The following is a 20,141-nucleotide window of genomic DNA, read 5'->3' as shown; positions in this document are numbered from 1 at the left end:
GTTTTAACTCGTTTAAAAAAAACAAAACCGTAGTTGCTGTTTTGTTTTTCATATTGTTATGAAGGCAACAAAACTGTCATCCAATGGGCATTGAAAACGTAGTATGACGTTTTCCGGTCGGAAGTACAGCATGAGTTGTTGCGTTCCACGTGAATTGATGATATTTACATTTTCTTCAGCTCTTTCACTTCATCAGAAGTAGTTGTGTGATACACAAAAGTGCTATTGTTGTGTGGATATATTCCAATTAGTGTTTTAATACCTCTCCCCGATTCATTGTAGTTCCATTAGTGAGCTAGCAAACTAGCCACCGGGTTAGCATTAACTGTCGTTGTTGACAGTCTGTCAATACCTCTGTTTTTGCTAATAGTGATGCTACAAGTTGTGTATTTGCTGTGACAACATCGTAAACTTTGCCATTGCGTGAACTGTCTTCACCATGGTACACACCAGCCTGGATAAGATCACTTCACTACAGAAAAATCCTGCTAACATTAGGAACCTTTGCATCCTGGCACATGTTGACCACGGTGAGTTCCACTAACAACACCTGGATACTGTATCTAATACCAAACTGACACATGTTTGACTACCACTTTTACTACTGCCACACCCCTCGTTCAGACGCATAAAGGAAACACAATTAATAACCAAAAGCTGAAAAAAACTGTATATTTTTATTATATACGTATGTCCCGCACATCATTTCATTTTCTGCCAATACCTTTACATAGTATGTAATATTTCTTCTCATTGGTGTGTCTCCTCAGGCAAAACCACTCTGGCGGATTGCTTAGTGGCCAGCAATGGTATTATATCCAGTAGGCTGGCAGGGAAGGTATGTTTTTGTTTGCAAGTGTGCACTGACCATGTGGAATTATTGATTGTAAGCAGTCTATTTTTTAACATAACATACATTTATTTCAGTGTGTGACTATTTTGTATTCTCCGGATCACGTTGTCATACTTTCTGTAGCTCATCCTACGTTGATGTACTGTTTCACGTCATGTTTGGATGTGCTCATCTTCCAGCTCAGGTATTTGGACAGCAGAGAGGATGAGCAGATCAGAGGAATTACAATGAAGTCTAGCGCCATCTCTTTGCACTATAGAGAAGGTATGATCTTTTATGGTTGTGTGTTGACCCCGAGTGGGCAGTGTAGAATATTTAAGCCATATTACAACATCTTATGAATAAACTGTACTGTACACACACACACACACATATGTACACGCACAGTGGTGTGAAACAAGTATTTGTCCCTTCCTGATTTCTTACATTTTTTTAACGTGTTTCTCATTTTAATGTGTCAGATTGTCCATCAAATTTAAATATTAGTCAATGTACTGTAACGGCAAAGAGGAGATTGGCTGTTATTGTCATAATTTTTTTTGTCCTCTCAGGTGATGAAGATTACTTGCTGAATTTGATAGACTCTCCCGGTCACGTTGACTTCTCGTCTGAGGTCTCCACTGCTGTGCGTCTGTGTGATGGTGCCATTGTTGTTGTTGATGCTGTGGAGGGAGTATGTCCACAGGTAAGTTTTATGCTCAGGGTTTCCTTTTATATTTATTATTGTCCTATTGTTTGTGACTGTTCAATAATTTTTTTCATTTTGACATAATGTAGTAACACAGCGGACCAAAGTCACCCAAAACCCTAAAATCCAAGTCCAATTTTTTGTGTGTAAAAATGTCTATACCTCATGCTTTATCGTGAAATGAAAGGATGCAAGGGTCACGCTAAAATTTTGTAATATGCTGGGAAGTTTCAAGAAAAAAAACTGTGATATTAGCATAGGTAATAAAAAAGTGCATTATTAGGATGAACTTCAGTCATTATCTTCAGTTTTTACAATTTTTTAAAATGTTTGCTGGGTTTATAAAATAACATTTCCAAATATTTTAACTTTCTTCTTAAATAATCTTTATAATTTTTTCTGTAAAAACATTACTTCCATCCATCCATTTGTCGTTTATTAATATTATGACATTTTTTCAAAAGTATTTTTTCTACACTTCTAAAATGACATAATTTTTCCTCAAGTTTATTCTCATAAAATTTAAACTTATTTTCTTGTTAGAATATGTTTCTCCTTATATTGTAACTTTATTTTTTGTAAAACTACAGCTTTTTTTCCAGCAGGTTTCTTTTTCAATTATTTAAACTTAGGTCTTGTACATTTAGCTAAAATGTACATTATAAACCTTTAAGAATAGAATCCCTTTGACGCTGCTTCCAAAACAAGAATGATTATGTCCGTGATTCAAAGTCTAAATTGTGGCATTGTCTCTTTTTTCTGGAAAGACCCAGGTTGTCCTGCGACAAGCATGGTTGGAGAACATCAGGCCGGTTCTGGTCATTAATAAAATTGACCGACTTATCTTGGAGTTGAAGCTCACCCCTCAGGAAGCTTATGGCCACTTACAGAAGATCCTGGAACAGGTGACCAGCTAGCATTGAAATGCATACCCCCTCAGCAGCAGCAGCTCTGGGGCCATTCAATTCAATCAATGCTATTTGCTTGTTGTAATGCTTTTTTTTTTCAACGTTAATTCTGATAATACACATATTGCACGAACTGAACATGTGTATGGGGGTGTAATAGTCTGTGTGTGTGTTGCAGGTGAATGCAGTGACAGGAAGCTTGTTCACATCCAAAGTGTTGGAGGAGCAAGCAGAGAAAACCAAAGAAGAGGAAGGGAGTGAGACCCAGACGGAAGATCAAGTGTATGACTGGAGTGCAGGGCTCGAGGAAGCCGATGACTCTCATCTCTACTTCTCACCTGACCAAGGGAACGTAGTCTTTGCCAGTGCCATCGATGGATGGGGCTTGAGGTAAGACTTTGGGTTAAAAGAAAAAAAAAAGAAGTAATTAATGTAATAACTATATTATTTATATAATATATGTTTAGAATATATTAATGTATTTTATGATATTATTAATATACTTATACTGTCAAAACTAAGTAAATAACGTGTTATCAGCGGTAACTACTTTATTTAATTAATTACATTACATTTTTTTGTGTAATTAAAGCATGCGCACCAAAACAAGCACACGTCTTTGTTATGACGGCAGACGGAAGCACAGTTTTATCACTTCATTCTGGCCCGAAGACAAACAGCAGTACAATTCCGTATGTTGTATGTATCTCCAACGAATACTTCCTCATTCTCATTACAAGAACTCTAGAGGCGTTCAGGGACACCCCGAACATCATAAAAACGTTTTTAGAATGTGTGCTTGTGCGTGTGTGTAAATAATCAAGGAGATTACAAAAAACAGGGTGTCGCCCAAAGTCATCTGGGATAGGCTCCAGCATACCACTGCGGCCCTAGTGGTAAGTGGTATAGAAAAAGGATGGATGGATGGATATCATCCTCTCCTGTCATTTATCTGTGTCTTCATTAAATACAGTAAGTAGACTTTTTTCCTTCTTCATATTTAGAATTTATTGTCGTAAAATTACTGCAGATTTTTTTCTGTTTTTTTATTGAATTATACAGTTAGAAAGTGTTCATAAATGTTAAAAAGTAGCACAGCGAATGACAAAAAACTGATCAAATAAATATTTTTTGGCTGTTCATCTTTGTATCAAAGCCTTTGTCTTCTCTGAGCCGCTGCTATGCAGTTAGAGAGTTACAGTTCCCGGTGAGTTAGTTTACAGGACTCGGTTCCAATGTTTTACATCATTCTCCATGAATGAAAGAGTAGTCCACTCATACTAACACATAAATACTTTTTTAAACTTGTATTGGCTTTAGATGTTAGATGTTGTCTTTTGTCAGTTTGAATGGAAAGTTCTCACTCATGAAGTGCACTAATGTGTTTTGGCAGCATCCAACACTTTGCCCACATCTACAGCCAGAAGATGGGCATTAATGCAGGTGTGCTTCTCAAAACCCTCTGGGGAGATTTCTACCTCAATGCAAAAGCTAAGAAGATCATGAAGGGAGCTCAGGTAACATCACTAGCATTCATTTCATACGTACATGCATTCATTTTACATGTACGTATACATCAACACATGCGTTTCATATCCTGCATCAGAATGCCTCAGTATCCCAGTGGGTGAACTGGAGGAGGTGCATGGGGACGGGAAAGTCTGGCCGTTCTTGCTCAAACTCCTGTCCCTAAAGTACAGATAAAGGATAGATGCATGGATGAGATGTATTGATGTTCTCCACCACTCTCACGTCTCCTTATTTACTTTCTATCTCCATTTTCCAGGCCAAAGGCAAGAAGCCTGTCTTTGTGCAGCTCGTACTGGATAACATTTGGAGTTTATACGATGCAGTCGTTACCCGGAGGTGCGTACAAAAACATGTTTTGCGGTAATCCATGCCATCCATGCGTGCACCTCAATGACTCCCTTTCACGAACAGAGACAAGGAGAAAGTTGAGAAGGTGGTGGCATCACTCGGGGTGAAGGTGACAGCCAGGGATTCTCGTCACTCCGACCCCAAAGTTCTTCTGTCTGCGATATGCAGCCAGTGGTTACCCGTGTCTCACGCTGTCCTCTGTATGCTCTTTCTTCTTCTCCATTTTCATGTGTTTGTCATATCAGTGAGTGTTTTCCTTTGATGCTGCAGCCATGGTATGTCGCAAGCTTCCCAGTCCGTTGGACATAGCAGCAGAGAGGGTGGAGAAGCTGATGAGTGTAGGAGTGCGGAGGTTTGATACATTGCCGGAGAGGACACAGGAATTAAAAAACGGTATGTGTGATTATGTGCCTTTTTTATTATGCTTTTTTTGTAAATTACTGGTTGTGGCTGCACGACGGTCGAGTGGTTAGCGCGCAGACCTCACACCTAGGATCCCCGAGTTCAATTCCACCCTCGGCCATCTCTGTGTGGAGTTTGCATGTTCTCCCCGTGCATGCGTGGGTTTTCTCCAGGTACTCCGGTTTCCTCCCACATTCCAAAAACATGCTAGGTTAATTGGCCACTCCAAATTGTCCATAGGTATGAATGTGAGTGTGAATGGTTGTTTGTCTATATGTGCCCTGTGATTGGCTGGCCACCAGTCCAGGGTGTACCCCGCCTCTCGCCCAAAGACAGCTGGGATAGGCTCCAGCACCCCCGCGACCCTCGTGAGGATAAGCGGCAGAAAATGAATGAATGAATGAATTACTGGTTGTTGGGATCAGCCATTTCATTTAAATATATCATATAGCAGACCACTCTTCCACCGTGCAGCCTATATGTACCAACCTGTCATTAATAATAATAATAATAATGCATTTTATTTGTATAGCGCTTTTCAAAAATGAAGTTGAATGGAGTTGAGTAAAAGCAAGTAAACAGAGTAAAAAATACATGAAAATACAACATTCATTCGTTTATACACAGCTAAAACATGGGTAAAAGTGGGGCACAGCAGTCAGGTATAAAAAGTTAGACATTAAAAACAGATTTAAAGAGGTGGGTTTTTAGTTGTTTTTTCAAACTGTTACTACAGTTGGCGCACAACGTGGCCAACGTGTAGTTCGATTGGCGTAACAATGTTAATAATAATAATAATGTTGCTGTGATTACTAGTACAACGGGGCCTGTTTGAATCCACCCTTTTCATGTCAACAACCTGTTCCAAGTCATCAAGCTCCGATCCACTGTATTTTTCTTGTCACATAGTAACCACCACTCTGACACTGTCTTTATTCTGGTAGAACTTGCAGTTCTCTACCAGAAAGCTAGGGAGCAGTGTTTTCCTGAGCGTGAGCAACCACAGCGCTTCTTGACTAGCTATTTAGCTTCCTGTGTACTTTTCGTGAACAATGGCTACCAAAGCGTATGTTGACAATTGTCCTCCACTCTCTCCACGCATTAATAATAATTATATTCCTGTACTATACCAATAGATAGATATACATAGATAGATGTACTTCCTTTATTGTCATTGCACAAATACACAGCAGTGAAATTGGCAACGAAATGTCGTTGCCTGGCTCCTGTATATAATAATAAATAATAATAATGTGGAGAATAAATGACATCAAATATGACAACAATGTACAGCGTAAACAGTAATTTGTACAAATAATTTAGATAATAGTTTTTTAGATAAGGATAAAAACACGGGCTGACAATGATTTATGCTGGTAACGGACTGTTTGATTGTTCATTTTACATTTTTACTTGCTAAGTGCTTGTGGTTTGAATTCTGTTCTTATAAAACTGGTGTTGTTGTTTAGCTGACGTTGCCTTTACATGGATGTATAGCACATGTATATGGGTTCAAGCATTGCCTAGCAGTTACCATGGCAACACATTGCACTTGGGGTAAGGTTAAAGCTGTGGGCCAAAATGTGTATTTTCTCTCCTAGCGACCACATAGTTTGTGATCTTTTTCCTGTTTATGTGTTTTTCCTTCAGCATTTCTCCAATGCTCCAGCAATGAAAACGCTCCAGTCATAGTTTTTGTATCCAAGATGTTTGCCGTGGACACAACGGCCTTGCCTCAGAACAGACAAAAGTGAGTATGAATTTTTCTACTTTGCTCTAATTTACCTTTTGAAAACAGATTGAAATGAAGCTTCAAAATTAACTAGAGTGGAATCTCTTTTTGGGGGGGGGGGTTAATTTTACACCAAAATTTTGCGTCATTGACTTATGAACTGGATCTGATCCAACATTACAAAATGTATGATGCAGAAAGAGAACATAAAAAATCCTAAACAAGCCATTCAAACAATAAAAACACTAAACATGATTACAAATGCCACAGATCTGTTTCCCTTCTTCTTTGAAAACCAAACCAAATACATAATGTATTTGTTACTACAGTTAGCACACAACGTGGCACTCGCCCTGTCATATTATTAATACACTGCATGAGTGCAACTGTGTTCTTAATGTATTTTTATCCCAAAATGTCTAACATTAGCATTAACATTAACATTAACAGCATTAACATTTTTGTATCCTCCTTTAAAGGATAAATAGATTGGCTCTCAGACTAGAGCTGCCCCATCTAGTCTGATGATGTGTGTCCCACCTTGTCTTGAGCATGAACTGATGAATGAATGAATGAATGAATCTTGCTCGGATGTGAGGTGAAACGTCTTCTCACACTGGGCTCGCACTTAATCCTGATCCAGTCCGGCTTGCCGCAAAGTGCCACTCGCGTCTGGGAAAAAAAGTTAGGTTTTTTTCTTTCTGAGCTAGTGTGAGCCTACAGTAGGGACTTTTGCTTCCGGCGGCCACAATGGATTCATTGTGAGCCCGGACTAAAACAACCTGAACAGTCCAGTTGCAATCAATGTTTTGTAGTTTTACAATTATAGTATTATATATAGATAAGCGTGGGGGGTGCTGGAGCCTATCCCAGCTGTCTTCCGGCGAGAGGCAGGGTACACCCTGGACTGGTGGCCAGCCAATCACAGGGCACATATAGACAAACAACCATTCACACTCACATTCATACCTATGGACAATTTGGAGTCGCTAATTAACCTAGCATGTTTTTGGAATGTGGGAGGAAACCGGAGTCCCCAGAGAAAACCCACGCATGCACGGGGAGAACATGCAAACTCCACACAGAGATGGCCGAGAGTGTGATTGAACCCTGGTCTCCTAGCTGGGAGGTCTGCGCACTAACCACTCGACCGGCGTGCAGCCACAATTATTATTACACGCATAAAACAAATGATGGCTGATCTGGATAAATGAACATCTCAGATGACTTTTACTGTCATTGAAGATGTGATTGTTGACAAGACAGGATGTGGCAGCGACATCAACATGGACACCTCGTTGGTGTTTTGCCATGAGTTATTTTTGCCATGACAAGCATGCTGTTACCTCTCTGATGAGTGGGAACGGTGGTCGTCTGCAGCCATGCATTACTAGTTGCTATAGCAATACATTAGCTTTTTTCCTTCTTTGATGCAACCTTGTTTGTTTGTTTTTGTCAAAATGTAGGCCACTGACTCAGGAAGAGATTGCTCAGCGCAGAGAAGTGGCAAGAAAAAGACACGCTGAGAGGATGGCAGCATCAGGACCACAAGACCAACAAGACAAGTCACTCCAGGGTCGGCCAGAAGAACCCACCAAGGGTGAGATAGATTGGCGGGGAGCAGCATTCATACTGTAGTATAGTATGAATGTAGTATGTACTTAAATTGTATACCATCGATAGGACAGTTGCGTTTGTGTTTAATTTGAGCAGCAGGGGGCATTATTGAGTATTAGTGCAGGACTGAAAGCGTGGGTCCTGTCAGGAAACTCACCTCTAGATCGTAAGGTTAGGTTGAACCGACTGGGAAAAGATTTAAAGGCAATTATTTTTTTGGTTTTAACAGATGAAACGCAAACTGGAGTTCTGGAAGAGTCCACACCGGGCGAGGCAGAGGAGAAAAGGGAGACCTTCATCGCATTTGCCAGGGTGTACAGCGGGGTGGTAAAGAAAGGACAAAGAATATTCATACTTGGACCAAAATATGATCCTGCACAGGGTCTGACCATGGTAAGCCTTCTTAGAAAATATTTCTCTTCATAATGTTAATTGAAGAATTATGAGATGGAACATAAAATCTTATTCAGTAAAAAAAACAACAACAACAACAAAACTGTAAAATTAAATTTTGTAGTTTGATGTGGTTTGATGTTTAAAGTGCTCTGAAAAAAGGACATTTATTTATTTATTTACAAATATTTACAGCATACAGCTAATAGTATGACACTTTTACAGATAAAATTACACAAATAATTCAAGGTGGACTGTTATAATTATAAGAGTAAAATATATATATATAATATATAATATATATATTCTACACCCCCATACCCCCCCCGGAAGGTGCTTGTCACTGCCGTTTTCTTCCATACAAACCAGCAGAAACTTTATTAACATACACAAAATCTGGAACGCCCAATGTCACTTCCTGTCCACCCCCCCCCCACTCAGCTCCCCTAGCAACGGAGCACATTTACAGCAACACTCATGAGCATGAGTCTTATTCATATCTTGTATGTTTTATGTCTAAATAAAACATAAGACATAAGTGTAATTATGTCTACTAGACTGGCTAATCGTGTAAAGGTGACTATAGGGGTGTTATTTCATGTCTAGAGGTCTCTGATGATGTTAAAAAGTGTATCAAGGAGGTCGTAAAGAGGTTTTCTATGCTATAAGTGTGGAAATATACAATTTATAAATAGGATAATTCTACTTTGCTGAAATTCATACATCGCAGTCATTTATCATTTAACCATAAACAAGGTATTACTCATTGTTTATTAATATATTGTGCTATTTCTCTCAGCTTAGATTCCACGGAAAGCTTCAAAAATATACTTTTTATATGCTGTTGCCAAGATCCACCCATATAATAATTTGTCATTTGTTTTTTGACTGTTTTCTTGGGGAAAATACTGTCTCTTACATTATCATCCGTTAATTGAATTGACACTCATTCAATCATTTTAGTCTTGCTCCTAATGATATTTCATTAACTTACCAAGGCCCCTCAACTTGCTGCTTATGTTGTGCTTCCCAGCTGCCAGAAGGATGCAGTGCTTCTGATGGCTTGCCTGAGGTTCCTCATCTGTCCTGTTGCTCCATTGAAAACGTCTACCTGCTGATGGGCAGAGAACTGGAAGAGCAAGAGGAGGTGCCTTCCGGCAATGTGCTGGGTACAGTAGAACTCTTTATTGCCTGTTGAATGATGCCGATAGCACAGCTGCAAAGCCCGGACAAACACTGAATCAACTTTTTTTTTAAACAAATTGGAAAAAAATAGTTTCTTTTATTGCATGTGCTTTTAGTTTTTATTGCTGACTACTGAACTTGGGATTGTGTTCATCCCTTTCTAGGCATTAAAGGTTTAGAGGAGTTCGTTTTGAAGTCAGCGACCCTTTCCACCTCGCCAGCTTGTCCGCCCTTCACCCCACTAAACTTTGAAGCCTCGCCAATTGTACGAGTAGCGATAGAACCAAAACACCCAAGTAAGTCTTTCAAAGAACACACACACTTTTTTGTCATGTTTTTTTTGGCTCCCTTTTTTATTTGTTCTTTTTCTGTATGCATAAGGTGAAATGCCAAAGCTGGTGCGTGGGATGCGGTTGTTGAACCAGGCAGACCCCTGTGCTGAAGTGCTAATTCAGGAGACGGGGGAACATGTTTTGGTTACGGCGGGAGAGGTTCATCTCCAACGCTGCCTTGATGACCTCAAGGACCGGTCAGTGTCTTATTCACATTGCATTCACAACTTATTGATTGGAAATTAGCCCTGCTACAATTTTTTATTTTATTTTATTTTATTTTATTTTATTTTATTTTATTTTATTTTATTTTATTTTATTTTATTTTATTTTATTTTATTTTATTTTATTTTATTTTATTTTATTTTATTTTATTTTATTTTATTTTATTTTTTATTAATTTTTTTTTATTTAAATATTTTCTTTGCGCACTGGCTTGCAGCCCTGCTCCTGACCTTACAGCTAGGAGACCCGAGTTCAATTCCACCCTCGGCCATCTGTGTGTGGAGTTTGCATGTTCTCAGTTTAGACATACTTCACAACTTTTTACGACAAAAGTCTTCGCTAACTTCATGCAAACAAAACTTAAATATATATGTATCTGTGAGATTCTAGGTTAATTCAATTATTATTTTTTTAATGATTTATTCTTATTCATCTTTCCAACAACAAGTTGCAATTTATTTTTGTCCGCAATGGTAACAAGACAAGGAAGATACCACTGCGATGTTTAGAGTCAAACCAGATACACAAACACGACAATGGAGGACAGGAAGAGTCTGAAGGTCTGCCGAGGTCACAGGGTGGCTGGGTGTACTGTATGGATTCAAGGCTGACTGCAGGATCAGGAAGGCTGATGTCTCCTAAGTTGACCCTATTGCCTGTCAGTTGAGGTCAGCACTCTTAACAAGCCTAAAGATTGCAGCTCTTCCACTGTGACCTCTCTCTCTCTACCTGACCTCTCTATCTCCCTTATTTCCAATTAGTCAGTTAATGTTGCCATATTAGAAATGTGTAGCTGTTATAATTGTATCACTTATTATGTAACTCATACTGCAGCACTGCATACTGCAGATTTTTCCCTCCCAATGCCCTGGAATGCATATACTTAACACACTGTATTCCATCCATACATTTTCTATACTGCTTGTACTCATTAGGGATGCTCGGGTATGCTGGAGCCTATCCCAGCTGACTTTGTGTGAGAGGCGGGGTACACCCTGGACTGGTGGCCAGCCAATCCCAGGGCACATATAGACAAACAACCATTCACACTCACATTCATACCTATGGACAATTTGGAGTCGGCAATCAAGCTAACATGTATGTTTTTGGAATGTGGGAGGAAACCGGAGTACATGGAAAAATCCCACCCCCACACGCATGAGGAGAACATGCAAACTCCACACAGAGATGCCCAAGCGTAGATTCAAACCCAGATCTTCCCGATCTCCTGACTGTGTGGCCAACATGCTAGTTTTAATAAAGTTAGGATCCATTGTCATAAGAATGACAAAATATTCCATCCAAGAGCAAATTGGGACTCACCGCTTGTGTTAGTTTGAGTTTATGCTGCCTAATCCCTGTCTGCAGACAAACAGTTCTTTTGTAAGAATGACCTAGTGACCTTGAGGTCAGCAAGGACGCGTCTGTGAAGCTCAATAAAGCCTTTAAGCTAGCCAGACAAGCAGCAGCTGAATTAGTGATCCAATCACATTACAACAACTAAAGAAGGCAATTTGTGTCGGAGACTGAAGCTGAATGGAAATGCCGTTGAATGGAGAATGTGTAGTTATAGGAAAAGTACAAATTTGAGGGATGTGGGAAATGATTATGCTGAATGTTTTGATGCTGGAATGGTTTGAGAAATGTGGAAAAATGCACAGGAATGTTTTTAATGAGGGTTTTTAATTTTTTTTTTGAATGGTTTGAGACATTTGTAATAATTCTAAAAATCAAAGGGCATTGTGTTTGAAAAATGTGAAATTTCTTGGAAATTATGAATTTTCGGTGTCTTGAATGAGCTAAATGTTTTAGAATGAGAATAGAATTATTTTGTTGCAGAATGACATATGTGACGTATGTGTGAATGCTTCTCATCTTCTCACATTGAGTTGTTGTACAGTGGCTATAAAACAATATTAAAAGTTTACCACACATTATAAAATGTTATTTTAAATAAATGTGCTTCCGAAAAATAATATATTCTACAAAAAGTGTTTTAAATGGAAATATTGGTGAGAGAAATATCCAACATGGTGTTTGCCCTACCATTATACCTCCCATCTTCAACACTGGAGCACCACAGGGGTGTGTTCTCAGACCCCTCTTCATCCAACACCACTATCCTGACGTTTACCATTACAGGACCGATAACTGACTAAAGTGACAAAGATCTTATGTTTTATGCACCGGGTGCACAGTTTATCAAAATATAACGTAATAATTGCAAACAGTAAGCATATCCGTAACAAGAGTCCTGTTTTTTTTTTTTTTTTACAGGTTTGCTAAAATCGAGATCAGCGCATCAAAGCCCATTATTCCATTCCGAGAAACAGTGGTGCGCCCTCCCAAAGTGGACATGGTGAATGAAGATCTTGGCAAGCAGCAAAAAGTTGCCATCATTCACCAGGTGAGTGAACCTTCTTGTCGCTATCGTGCACAGCAGCAGTCAGCCATGTCTCATTCCTTACTGTTACGATACGACGATACAATTTGGTGTATTCTCTAGTTTTGGTCTTGCTGTGTTCATGCACGATGTGGCCAGTTTTATAATTTCACTGATTGTTTTAGTCCAAAGTTCAATACTTTGCACTTTACTCTTCTATGCATGTTTGTGCCACATATAAATGTGCAGCTTTCTAAATGGTATCATTGCCAGCAGTATTCAATTAGATTTGTTTTTGTGATTTTTTTTTTTACGACTTACTTACAAGTCTTATTTGTTGATAGTAGGCAAACATGTTTTTAACTTAGCTGTAGCTGGTTATGTTTTTTTAATGACTATTTTGTTGAGAGAGATGATACTACTATACTACTATTTTATGGCGGGAAAGGTGTTTAAATGTGGTTAAATAAGAATTAAACAAAATCTAAATGTGGTTTGATGTCATAAATGATCATTAAATGTTGAAAAAACAAACTTCATGATCTTCAGTAACAGGGGAAGAGACACCGGTGTTTCAATTATTGTAAATGGTACTGAAATTGAGTAGTGTAAGGGAAACAATGTAATAACAATGTAAGTCAGGGTCATCACATTAAAGAATGATTAAAGCCAGTATGTTGAGGAAATATGTTAGTTGTGTTTGATCGTCATACCATTGTCCATGCCTTGACTATCATTGCATTATATGGCTGTATTGCCTTACCACTTTCCTAGGTTCTAGGCAAGAGTACTTTGGGAATACAGGAGGTGAACAAATGCACTGCAACTGGTGTGAAACGGATGAGGGGTAGGATAGAATATGCATTCAGTGGCATCACAGTAAAAGAAGCATCAGTCATCACGCGACAGCTGCTGCTTATATCCTATCCATAATGAAGTGCTGGACAATATCAGTATATCAGTAATATCTGATATCTGATATATATAATATCAGATTACAGATAATATCTGTAATAATGCCAATACTGAACAGCCCATAATGATATATTATATTTGAGTATATAGAATATATATGTCACATTCTGTCTCTTTACGTTGAAATGAAGTTCTCGAACATAACAGTGATAATCCTATGTGTTATATACATAGCAGGTAAAGGAGGAAGGGTCTCATGGCTTTTCTTCAGAGACACTTCATGTGGATACCAGTGGTTTGGTCACGCTCATCACTCCCAACAAACTGGCCACTGTCAGCGTCCGGGCAATCCCCTTGCCTCCTGGTAAGATAGTACCGGTTTGCTTTCCATAGCGTTCACTCATTTGAAGTAAAGTTGTTTTAATATGTAAGAATATGTTAAAATGTGAATGTGATTATAGCTACAATGAAAAAGTACATCTGGAACAATGCAAAGTGCACTGAAGACCACAACAAAAGATCAGTCTTCCTTATCAATGCCACGTCCTTTCAGAGGTCAGTCGTCTTTTGGAGGATAGCTCAGCGCTGATTCGGACTCTGGAACAAGTCAATATGTCCTTGAAGGAGGGGAGGAATGTAGATATCAGCGTCAGGACCTTGGAAGCCATCGCTGATCTCAAGGCCCAGCTGGGTAGCATGCTGCAAGGGAGGAAGTGGAGGAATGCTGTGGACTATATCTGGGCCTTTGGACCTCGCAGGTTTGGCACGGGTCATTTTATTTATTTTTTTTATTTAAGCTTCCACTGCTTCCATGCTCAAGCTTAAACATATCTTGCTGAGGTCACATGACAGTCACTCCAAAATGTCTCCTATACAGTAATCTCCCGCCACTCCATGCCTAAAATTTCACAGCTTTTCATGGTATTTTACATTATTTCCCCAAATGTAAATCTATTTCCCTGAAATGTATTAAATGGAAATAAAAGACGCATATAAAGATGTTTTGCTGATATGTAGTATTCTACACTGGCCACAAGGTGTCAGTAATGTTACTGTAATGTTGCATCAGACTTGATTGCTGGAACAACAGGCTTTTATTGCAGGGTTGAATGATTTCACAACAGGCACAATAACCCCTAACACGTTAACGCTGTTATTGGCCGTAACCCACACCTAACTCAACTCTGAACCTCCGACTTCACTTCCTGTCCACCCCCCCAATCATTGCCCCTCGCACTGGAACACATTTACAGCAACACACTTGAGCACAAATCTTATTTGTGTTTTAAATATTGTTATTATTCTCTATTGGGTAATACAATTGTAAAGTTGATTATATTTAGAGGGCTAAATGATGTTAAAAACGTTAACTTTAGGACTTGATGTGTTAGAAGTCCAGCATAAAACCGTATAGGAGACATTTGAACACTCACGAAGAATAGCTGTGTTGTTTTTGAAAGCTATGCTAAGTAGTTGTGTTGGCAAAATATTAAAAATGTCTCTTGTCGCTGCGTGAAGGTGTGGCCCAAACATTCTACTGAACAATGTGGAGGGCTACCAGCGACCTTCTCTGTGGCAGTGTCTGTGCAGGGAGGATAAATCGGGCGAAGTGGAGGCTCAGGCACGGCTCATAAGGGAGTTGGACAACAGCATCGTGAGCGGCTTTCAGCTCGCAACGCTGTCAGGGCCGATGTGTGAAGAGCCCCTGATGGGGGTCTGCTTCTCCATTGAGAGATGGGATATCCAGTCTTCAAACTTCCCAAATCAGCACAATAGTGCAGAAGAAATTGCTACATCCGGAGAAGCTTTGGGAGCTAGCAAAGCACCGGAGAACACTGATGCATCAGCGCAGAGTCAAGGCAAGTGCCGGCAAGAGGCTTCCTCTGCTGACCGCTACGGGCCGGTGTCAGGTCAGCTGATTGCTGCCATGAAGGAGGCATGCCGCCATGCTTTCCAGGCACAACCCCAGAGACTTATGGCCGCCATGTATACATGTGAAATCATGGCCACTGCTGACGTTCTGGGTAAGTTGTTGCTCACTTTGCTGAATGTCTGTGGGGGTTGAATAACACCATGATTCTCACCAAATGTTGACACTTTTTGTGTTCATCTCACAGGCCGAGTATACGGTGTGCTCGGAAAACGAGAGGGACGCGTCCTCCATGAAGAAATGAAGGAAGGGACGGACATGTTCATCATCAAGGCTGTTCTTCCTGTTGCTGAGAGTTTTGGATTTGCAGACGAAATCCGCAAGAGGACCAGTGGATTGGCCAGTCCGCAACTGGTCTTCAGCCATTGGGAGGTATTTAACCGGCTAGTCCGCCGATTCATTCACGTGCAGTGTGAGTGATCTGTGTGACTTATTGTACCACAACAAATCCATACTTGGCCTGCTGTGTTTTAGTTTTATTTATTTGGAATGCCACCAAGCTGCAAAGCCGCTGAGTGGTTAGCACACAGGAGAATACAACATGTCGTCATCTTAGCATGTCCCTTCTGAATGCCTTATATTTTTATTTTACTTCATTATGCTATTTTTATGCTTAAATTTTTAATTTAGTCCAAAAAATTGCTTCAATAGACTAATAATATAATACTGTAGGTCGTATCCAACCACGAAACAGCATATTAGTGAATATATTTTTGCAAGGCGGTCGAGTGGTTAGCGCGCAGACCTCACAGCTAGGAGACAAGGGTTCAATTCCACCCTCGGCCATCTCTGTGTGGAGTTTGCATGTTCTCCCCGTGCATGCGTGGGTTTTCTCCGGGTACTCCGGTTTCCTCCCACATTCCAAAAACATGCTAGGTTAATTGGCGACTCCAAATTGTCCATAGGTATGAATGTGAGTGTGAATGGTTGTTTGTCTATATGTTCCCTGTGATTGGCTGGCCACCAGTCCAGGGTGTACCCCGCCTCTCGCCCCAAGACAGCTGGGATGGTCTCCAGTACCCCCACAACCCTTGTGAAGATAAGCAGTAGAAACTCACTGAATGAATATTGAGCCTAAATATATCAGTATAGGAGTTTGTACTACCGCTGTACTTGCAAGTGTGGGCAAAATTTGGGGACGAGTACCGCCTCAGTACGGATTTGGGAGTATACAAACACTATGTAGCAATGTAAGAATATTCGTTGGGGGCTTTGTTGGGCTACGGATGACGTGTGACGGACAAGGACGTACAAGTGCTGTTTCCTCTCCGGGATGCCAAGGGCACAGAAGAGGGGGCCGGCTGCATCTGCTGTTCAGAAGGCAGCGGATGCGCCTGGAGGGGCCCAACAGAGGTGGGCAAACGTGTTTTTCATTCAAGTTTTCAGTTAATAATGTGAGAAGACTAGAAAGAAATGCATTGCGGCATTGGCTTTGTTTGGCTTGAAATAAGTTATGAAAATAAATGGTAATGGTATTGGCATTGTTGTTTGCATGAACCTCGTGGTTTAGTTTCAGCCCATGTCATCGCCAGCTGCTAAACTTAAACCAAAGAGGAAAGTATACGTCATCCAAACCACTGAACAAGGAACATATAGAACCGTTCAGGTGTATCTACGTCATGTCACATTAAACGGAGTCCATTTCTTGTAATCTCCCTCTGCTGCATCAACGTCCGTGGTTTCCTGTAAATAAAACCTCCAACTGCTGCTCAGTTTGTCACTATTTCGTGAAAATGTCTTCTGTGTGTGCAGTCATCAGAACTTTCAAAATCGAGCGTTGTAGTTTCTTGTCAAAATCCCGTGCTACCCTCATGTGCCAGCTTGTAACGCAGGTTTTAGTCTCAGTGGTAAGAAAGTACACGGTTGAACTAACTGAAAGTTGGACTAAAACTTATTAAACTCACCATAAACATTGTCATTGATGATTTCTTTCTCTCAGGTGATCAGCAGTGATCCTTACTGGGTTCCGACCACCGAGGAAGAATACTTGCACTTTGGAGAGAAGGCCGACTCCACCAACCAGGCGCTGAAATACATGAACGCTGTCCGCCGCCGAAAGGGCCTGTTTGTGGAGGAAAAGATAGTTGAACATGCAGAAAAACAACGAACCCTCAGCAAGAACAAATAAACATATAAAATGATCTTTCGGACACACCGGATCACTCTATGTCCATCCGGCAAGAACTCAAGAACTCATCTCAAATGCTGCAATGCAACCAGATCTTTTTAATGAACGCTTATTGGAGTCATGTATTTAATATCAAACAATAAATGAACATTGGATGGAGTCCCTCGTCATTGAGTATCACTGCACCATCAAGAGAATCCTCACCAGTGGTTACATTTAGAAACTGCTCTGTCACCAACTGGAAGGCGGTACAGAAGGTGGTGAAAACCATCCAGCATATGGACTGCTTGTTCAACTTCCCTCTGGGAGGTGCAACATGAGCCTTCGGACTAAAACCACCAGGTTCGTGACAGTTTATTTACATTAGACATCTCCCTGCTTAACTCTGAGCCCTCACATAAAGCATAATCATCTTGGAGACCTGTTCTCCATCTCTACTGAACAACGGTGGCAAGATGATTGTTGACTTCAGACTTCTGTCTATTTCACCAACGGTTTCAAACCTCGCACAAGGGTTTTCCCTATCCTACTCAAGCATAAGTAAACACTTTAAAGCTACATGCATGCCCCAACCTTCTTAACTCTAACCATAACCCCAAATGTAATCCTAATCCAAGCCATGCCCTTCTCCAGCATAAGTAAACAACTTAATGATACACACACCCGACATGGGCCCTCACCCTAACATGAACTTGTACCCCTCCACCCAATTCCAACCAATGAATCACAAAGACATGACAAAACAATGACATCGTAACAACTACGAAAAACAAAAAATACGCTTCTGAACACGCGTTGTAGTGACATCATCAAAGAACGAAGAGTAACGACATCACTCCCAAGGACCGTGAGATCGCCTCATTCACATCGATTTCATTTTGCCGACCATGCAGCAGTATTTGCAACATGTAAGAAACTATTTCTGCTTTGGGAAACAGGCAATCCACAGTTTCACCGGACGCTTTCTCCGAAGTTAGCCTGTAAGCCGATAAGCCTATTGCTTCATTCCATGATGATGTCGTGTTAAATTGTATTCATTTAGTGAAGTTACATTTATTGAATTCAAATCCCATGCAGATTAATATAATCAATCAGAAATCTTGTGTTGCCATAAATTCATCCAATCTCTTGTTTTCACATTTCAGTCAAAATGGATGGAAGAGGTGACAGAAGCAACAATTTTGCAGAGGGTAAGTTGTTGTCAAATACTTCATCTTCATGAATATGAAGTAGTTATGATGGAATATTGCAGGCCCGCAGTTGAACCCCTATCCAAGATTAATTATCAATGGAGACGCACCACCAGTCAATCCGGTTGTGAATGGAGTTTTGGAGCCCATCGGCTTCCTGGTGGATGTGGGATTGGTGGACGGCTTCTTTGGTGGAAGGAGGCAGCTTTTGCAGCAGCTCACAATCCAGCAATCCAGCAGCACCCCTACCAACAATAACGTTGTCACCATGGAAGACAACACAGAAGTTCCATCAGAGGACCTCACTGGAGGGTCCAGCAGGGGGTCGAGTGAAGATGATGAAGATGACGAGGGAGACAACAACAAAATTAGATGGTGGGATGAATTCCTTGACAGTGAGTCCAGCTGTGACTCTGTGGCTGATTTCGATAGCACCGGCAGCATCTATGTGGACTGCATGGAGATCCATCCAGTCCACGATGCTTGCGTGAAGGTCGAGTGCAAACATTTTGCGGAAAAGGAGTCGCTGCTTGGAGGATACAAGACAAAGCCTTGTGAAGACGGTGAAGGGGAGCATCGACTATAATGGAGAGACGATGCAGACTACTGTTGTATGCTATGTACGGGCAACAATGACAATAAAAGATAAAACCACTCTTGAAATTACTTTTGAATCTCTTCAAACATCTCGTTACTCAGCATTACATTTTAGTGGAAATCTCTTAGCTCGCTTTTTGTATCAATCAACAATCTTTGCTTTCAGGTCATTTGACAGTTGTTTTGAGGCTACCATGTTGCTACCTGAAATACTCTTACTCGTCTAAGAGTAAGCTATCCTTTCTAGTCTTTAAGTCATGAGATTGGGTCCATGAGAATGAGGCAAGATTTTCACATAAATTTTATGACTGGAAAAGTTACCTTTTTTTACTTGGTAATGGTTTTATTTCATTTGAACATGCATCAAATTACAATTGAGTGCATCCCATAATCAGTTCCCAGTTCCACATGTCCAAAAGGTGTAGGAAGAAGCAAAGCTTATTAATCCATCTGGTATTTTTACAATCAGTAACTGTTACATTTGTTCACTTCCTGCTTTCCTAATATAGTTCAAGTTTTTTATTTATTTTTATTTTTATTTTGTCACATACCAAAGTAAGAGGTGATATGAGCATCCAATGACATAATGTGTACCATAGTAAGTGTCAATATAGTGATATATATAGCACATCATGACTGGTTCAAGACTCTTCATCCTTGTATTTAGCAAACATCAACTGCTTGTATTGTTTCTTGAATTGGCTCATCGTTGTGCATTGTTTGACTTCCTTACTCAATCCATTCCATAGTTTGATTCCACATACTGAAATGCTATGGCTAGCATA

The 20,141-nt window shown here is 40.2% G+C and overlaps 1 protein-coding gene across 3 annotated transcripts; it reads left to right on the top strand.

Moving 5' to 3' along the window:
• Nucleotides 1–111: 111 nt before the first annotated feature.
• efl1 (elongation factor like GTPase 1) lies at nt 112–19,345 on the top strand. 3 transcript variants are annotated; one of them, XR_009130410.1, is made up of 24 exons: nt 112–530; nt 771–838; nt 1,033–1,117; nt 1,405–1,538; nt 2,309–2,446; nt 2,628–2,839; nt 3,843–3,966; nt 4,236–4,315; nt 4,391–4,527; nt 4,598–4,720; nt 6,380–6,479; nt 7,928–8,061; nt 8,308–8,471; nt 9,505–9,640; nt 9,821–9,952; nt 10,038–10,185; nt 12,491–12,620; nt 13,746–13,875; nt 14,065–14,269; nt 15,030–15,535; nt 15,629–15,813; nt 17,381–17,911; nt 18,715–18,759; nt 18,822–19,345. XR_009130410.1 is itself a non-coding variant. In XM_058078525.1 (22 exons), the coding sequence occupies exons 1-22, from the start codon at nt 440–442 to the stop codon at nt 17,567–17,569; spliced, it is 3,348 nt and encodes a 1,115-aa protein (XP_057934508.1). In that variant the 5' UTR covers nt 112–439; the 3' UTR covers nt 17,570–17,988. The 3 variants fall into 3 exon arrangements, 2 of the variants coding, with proteins under 2 accessions (XP_057934508.1, XP_057934507.1); XM_058078525.1 differs by lacking the exons at nt 18,715–18,759; nt 18,822–19,345 and having other exon boundaries at nt 13,749–13,875; nt 17,381–17,988; XM_058078524.1 differs by lacking the exons at nt 18,715–18,759; nt 18,822–19,345 and having other exon boundaries at nt 17,381–17,978.
• Nucleotides 19,346–20,141: the final 796 nt, after the last annotated feature.

Source organism: Doryrhamphus excisus, chromosome 7, assembly GCF_030265055.1.
Source record: "Doryrhamphus excisus isolate RoL2022-K1 chromosome 7, RoL_Dexc_1.0, whole genome shotgun sequence".
NCBI classification, from domain to species: Eukaryota; Metazoa; Chordata; class Actinopteri; order Syngnathiformes; family Syngnathidae; genus Doryrhamphus; species Doryrhamphus excisus.
This window is presented reverse-complemented; position numbering and strand designations above follow the sequence as displayed.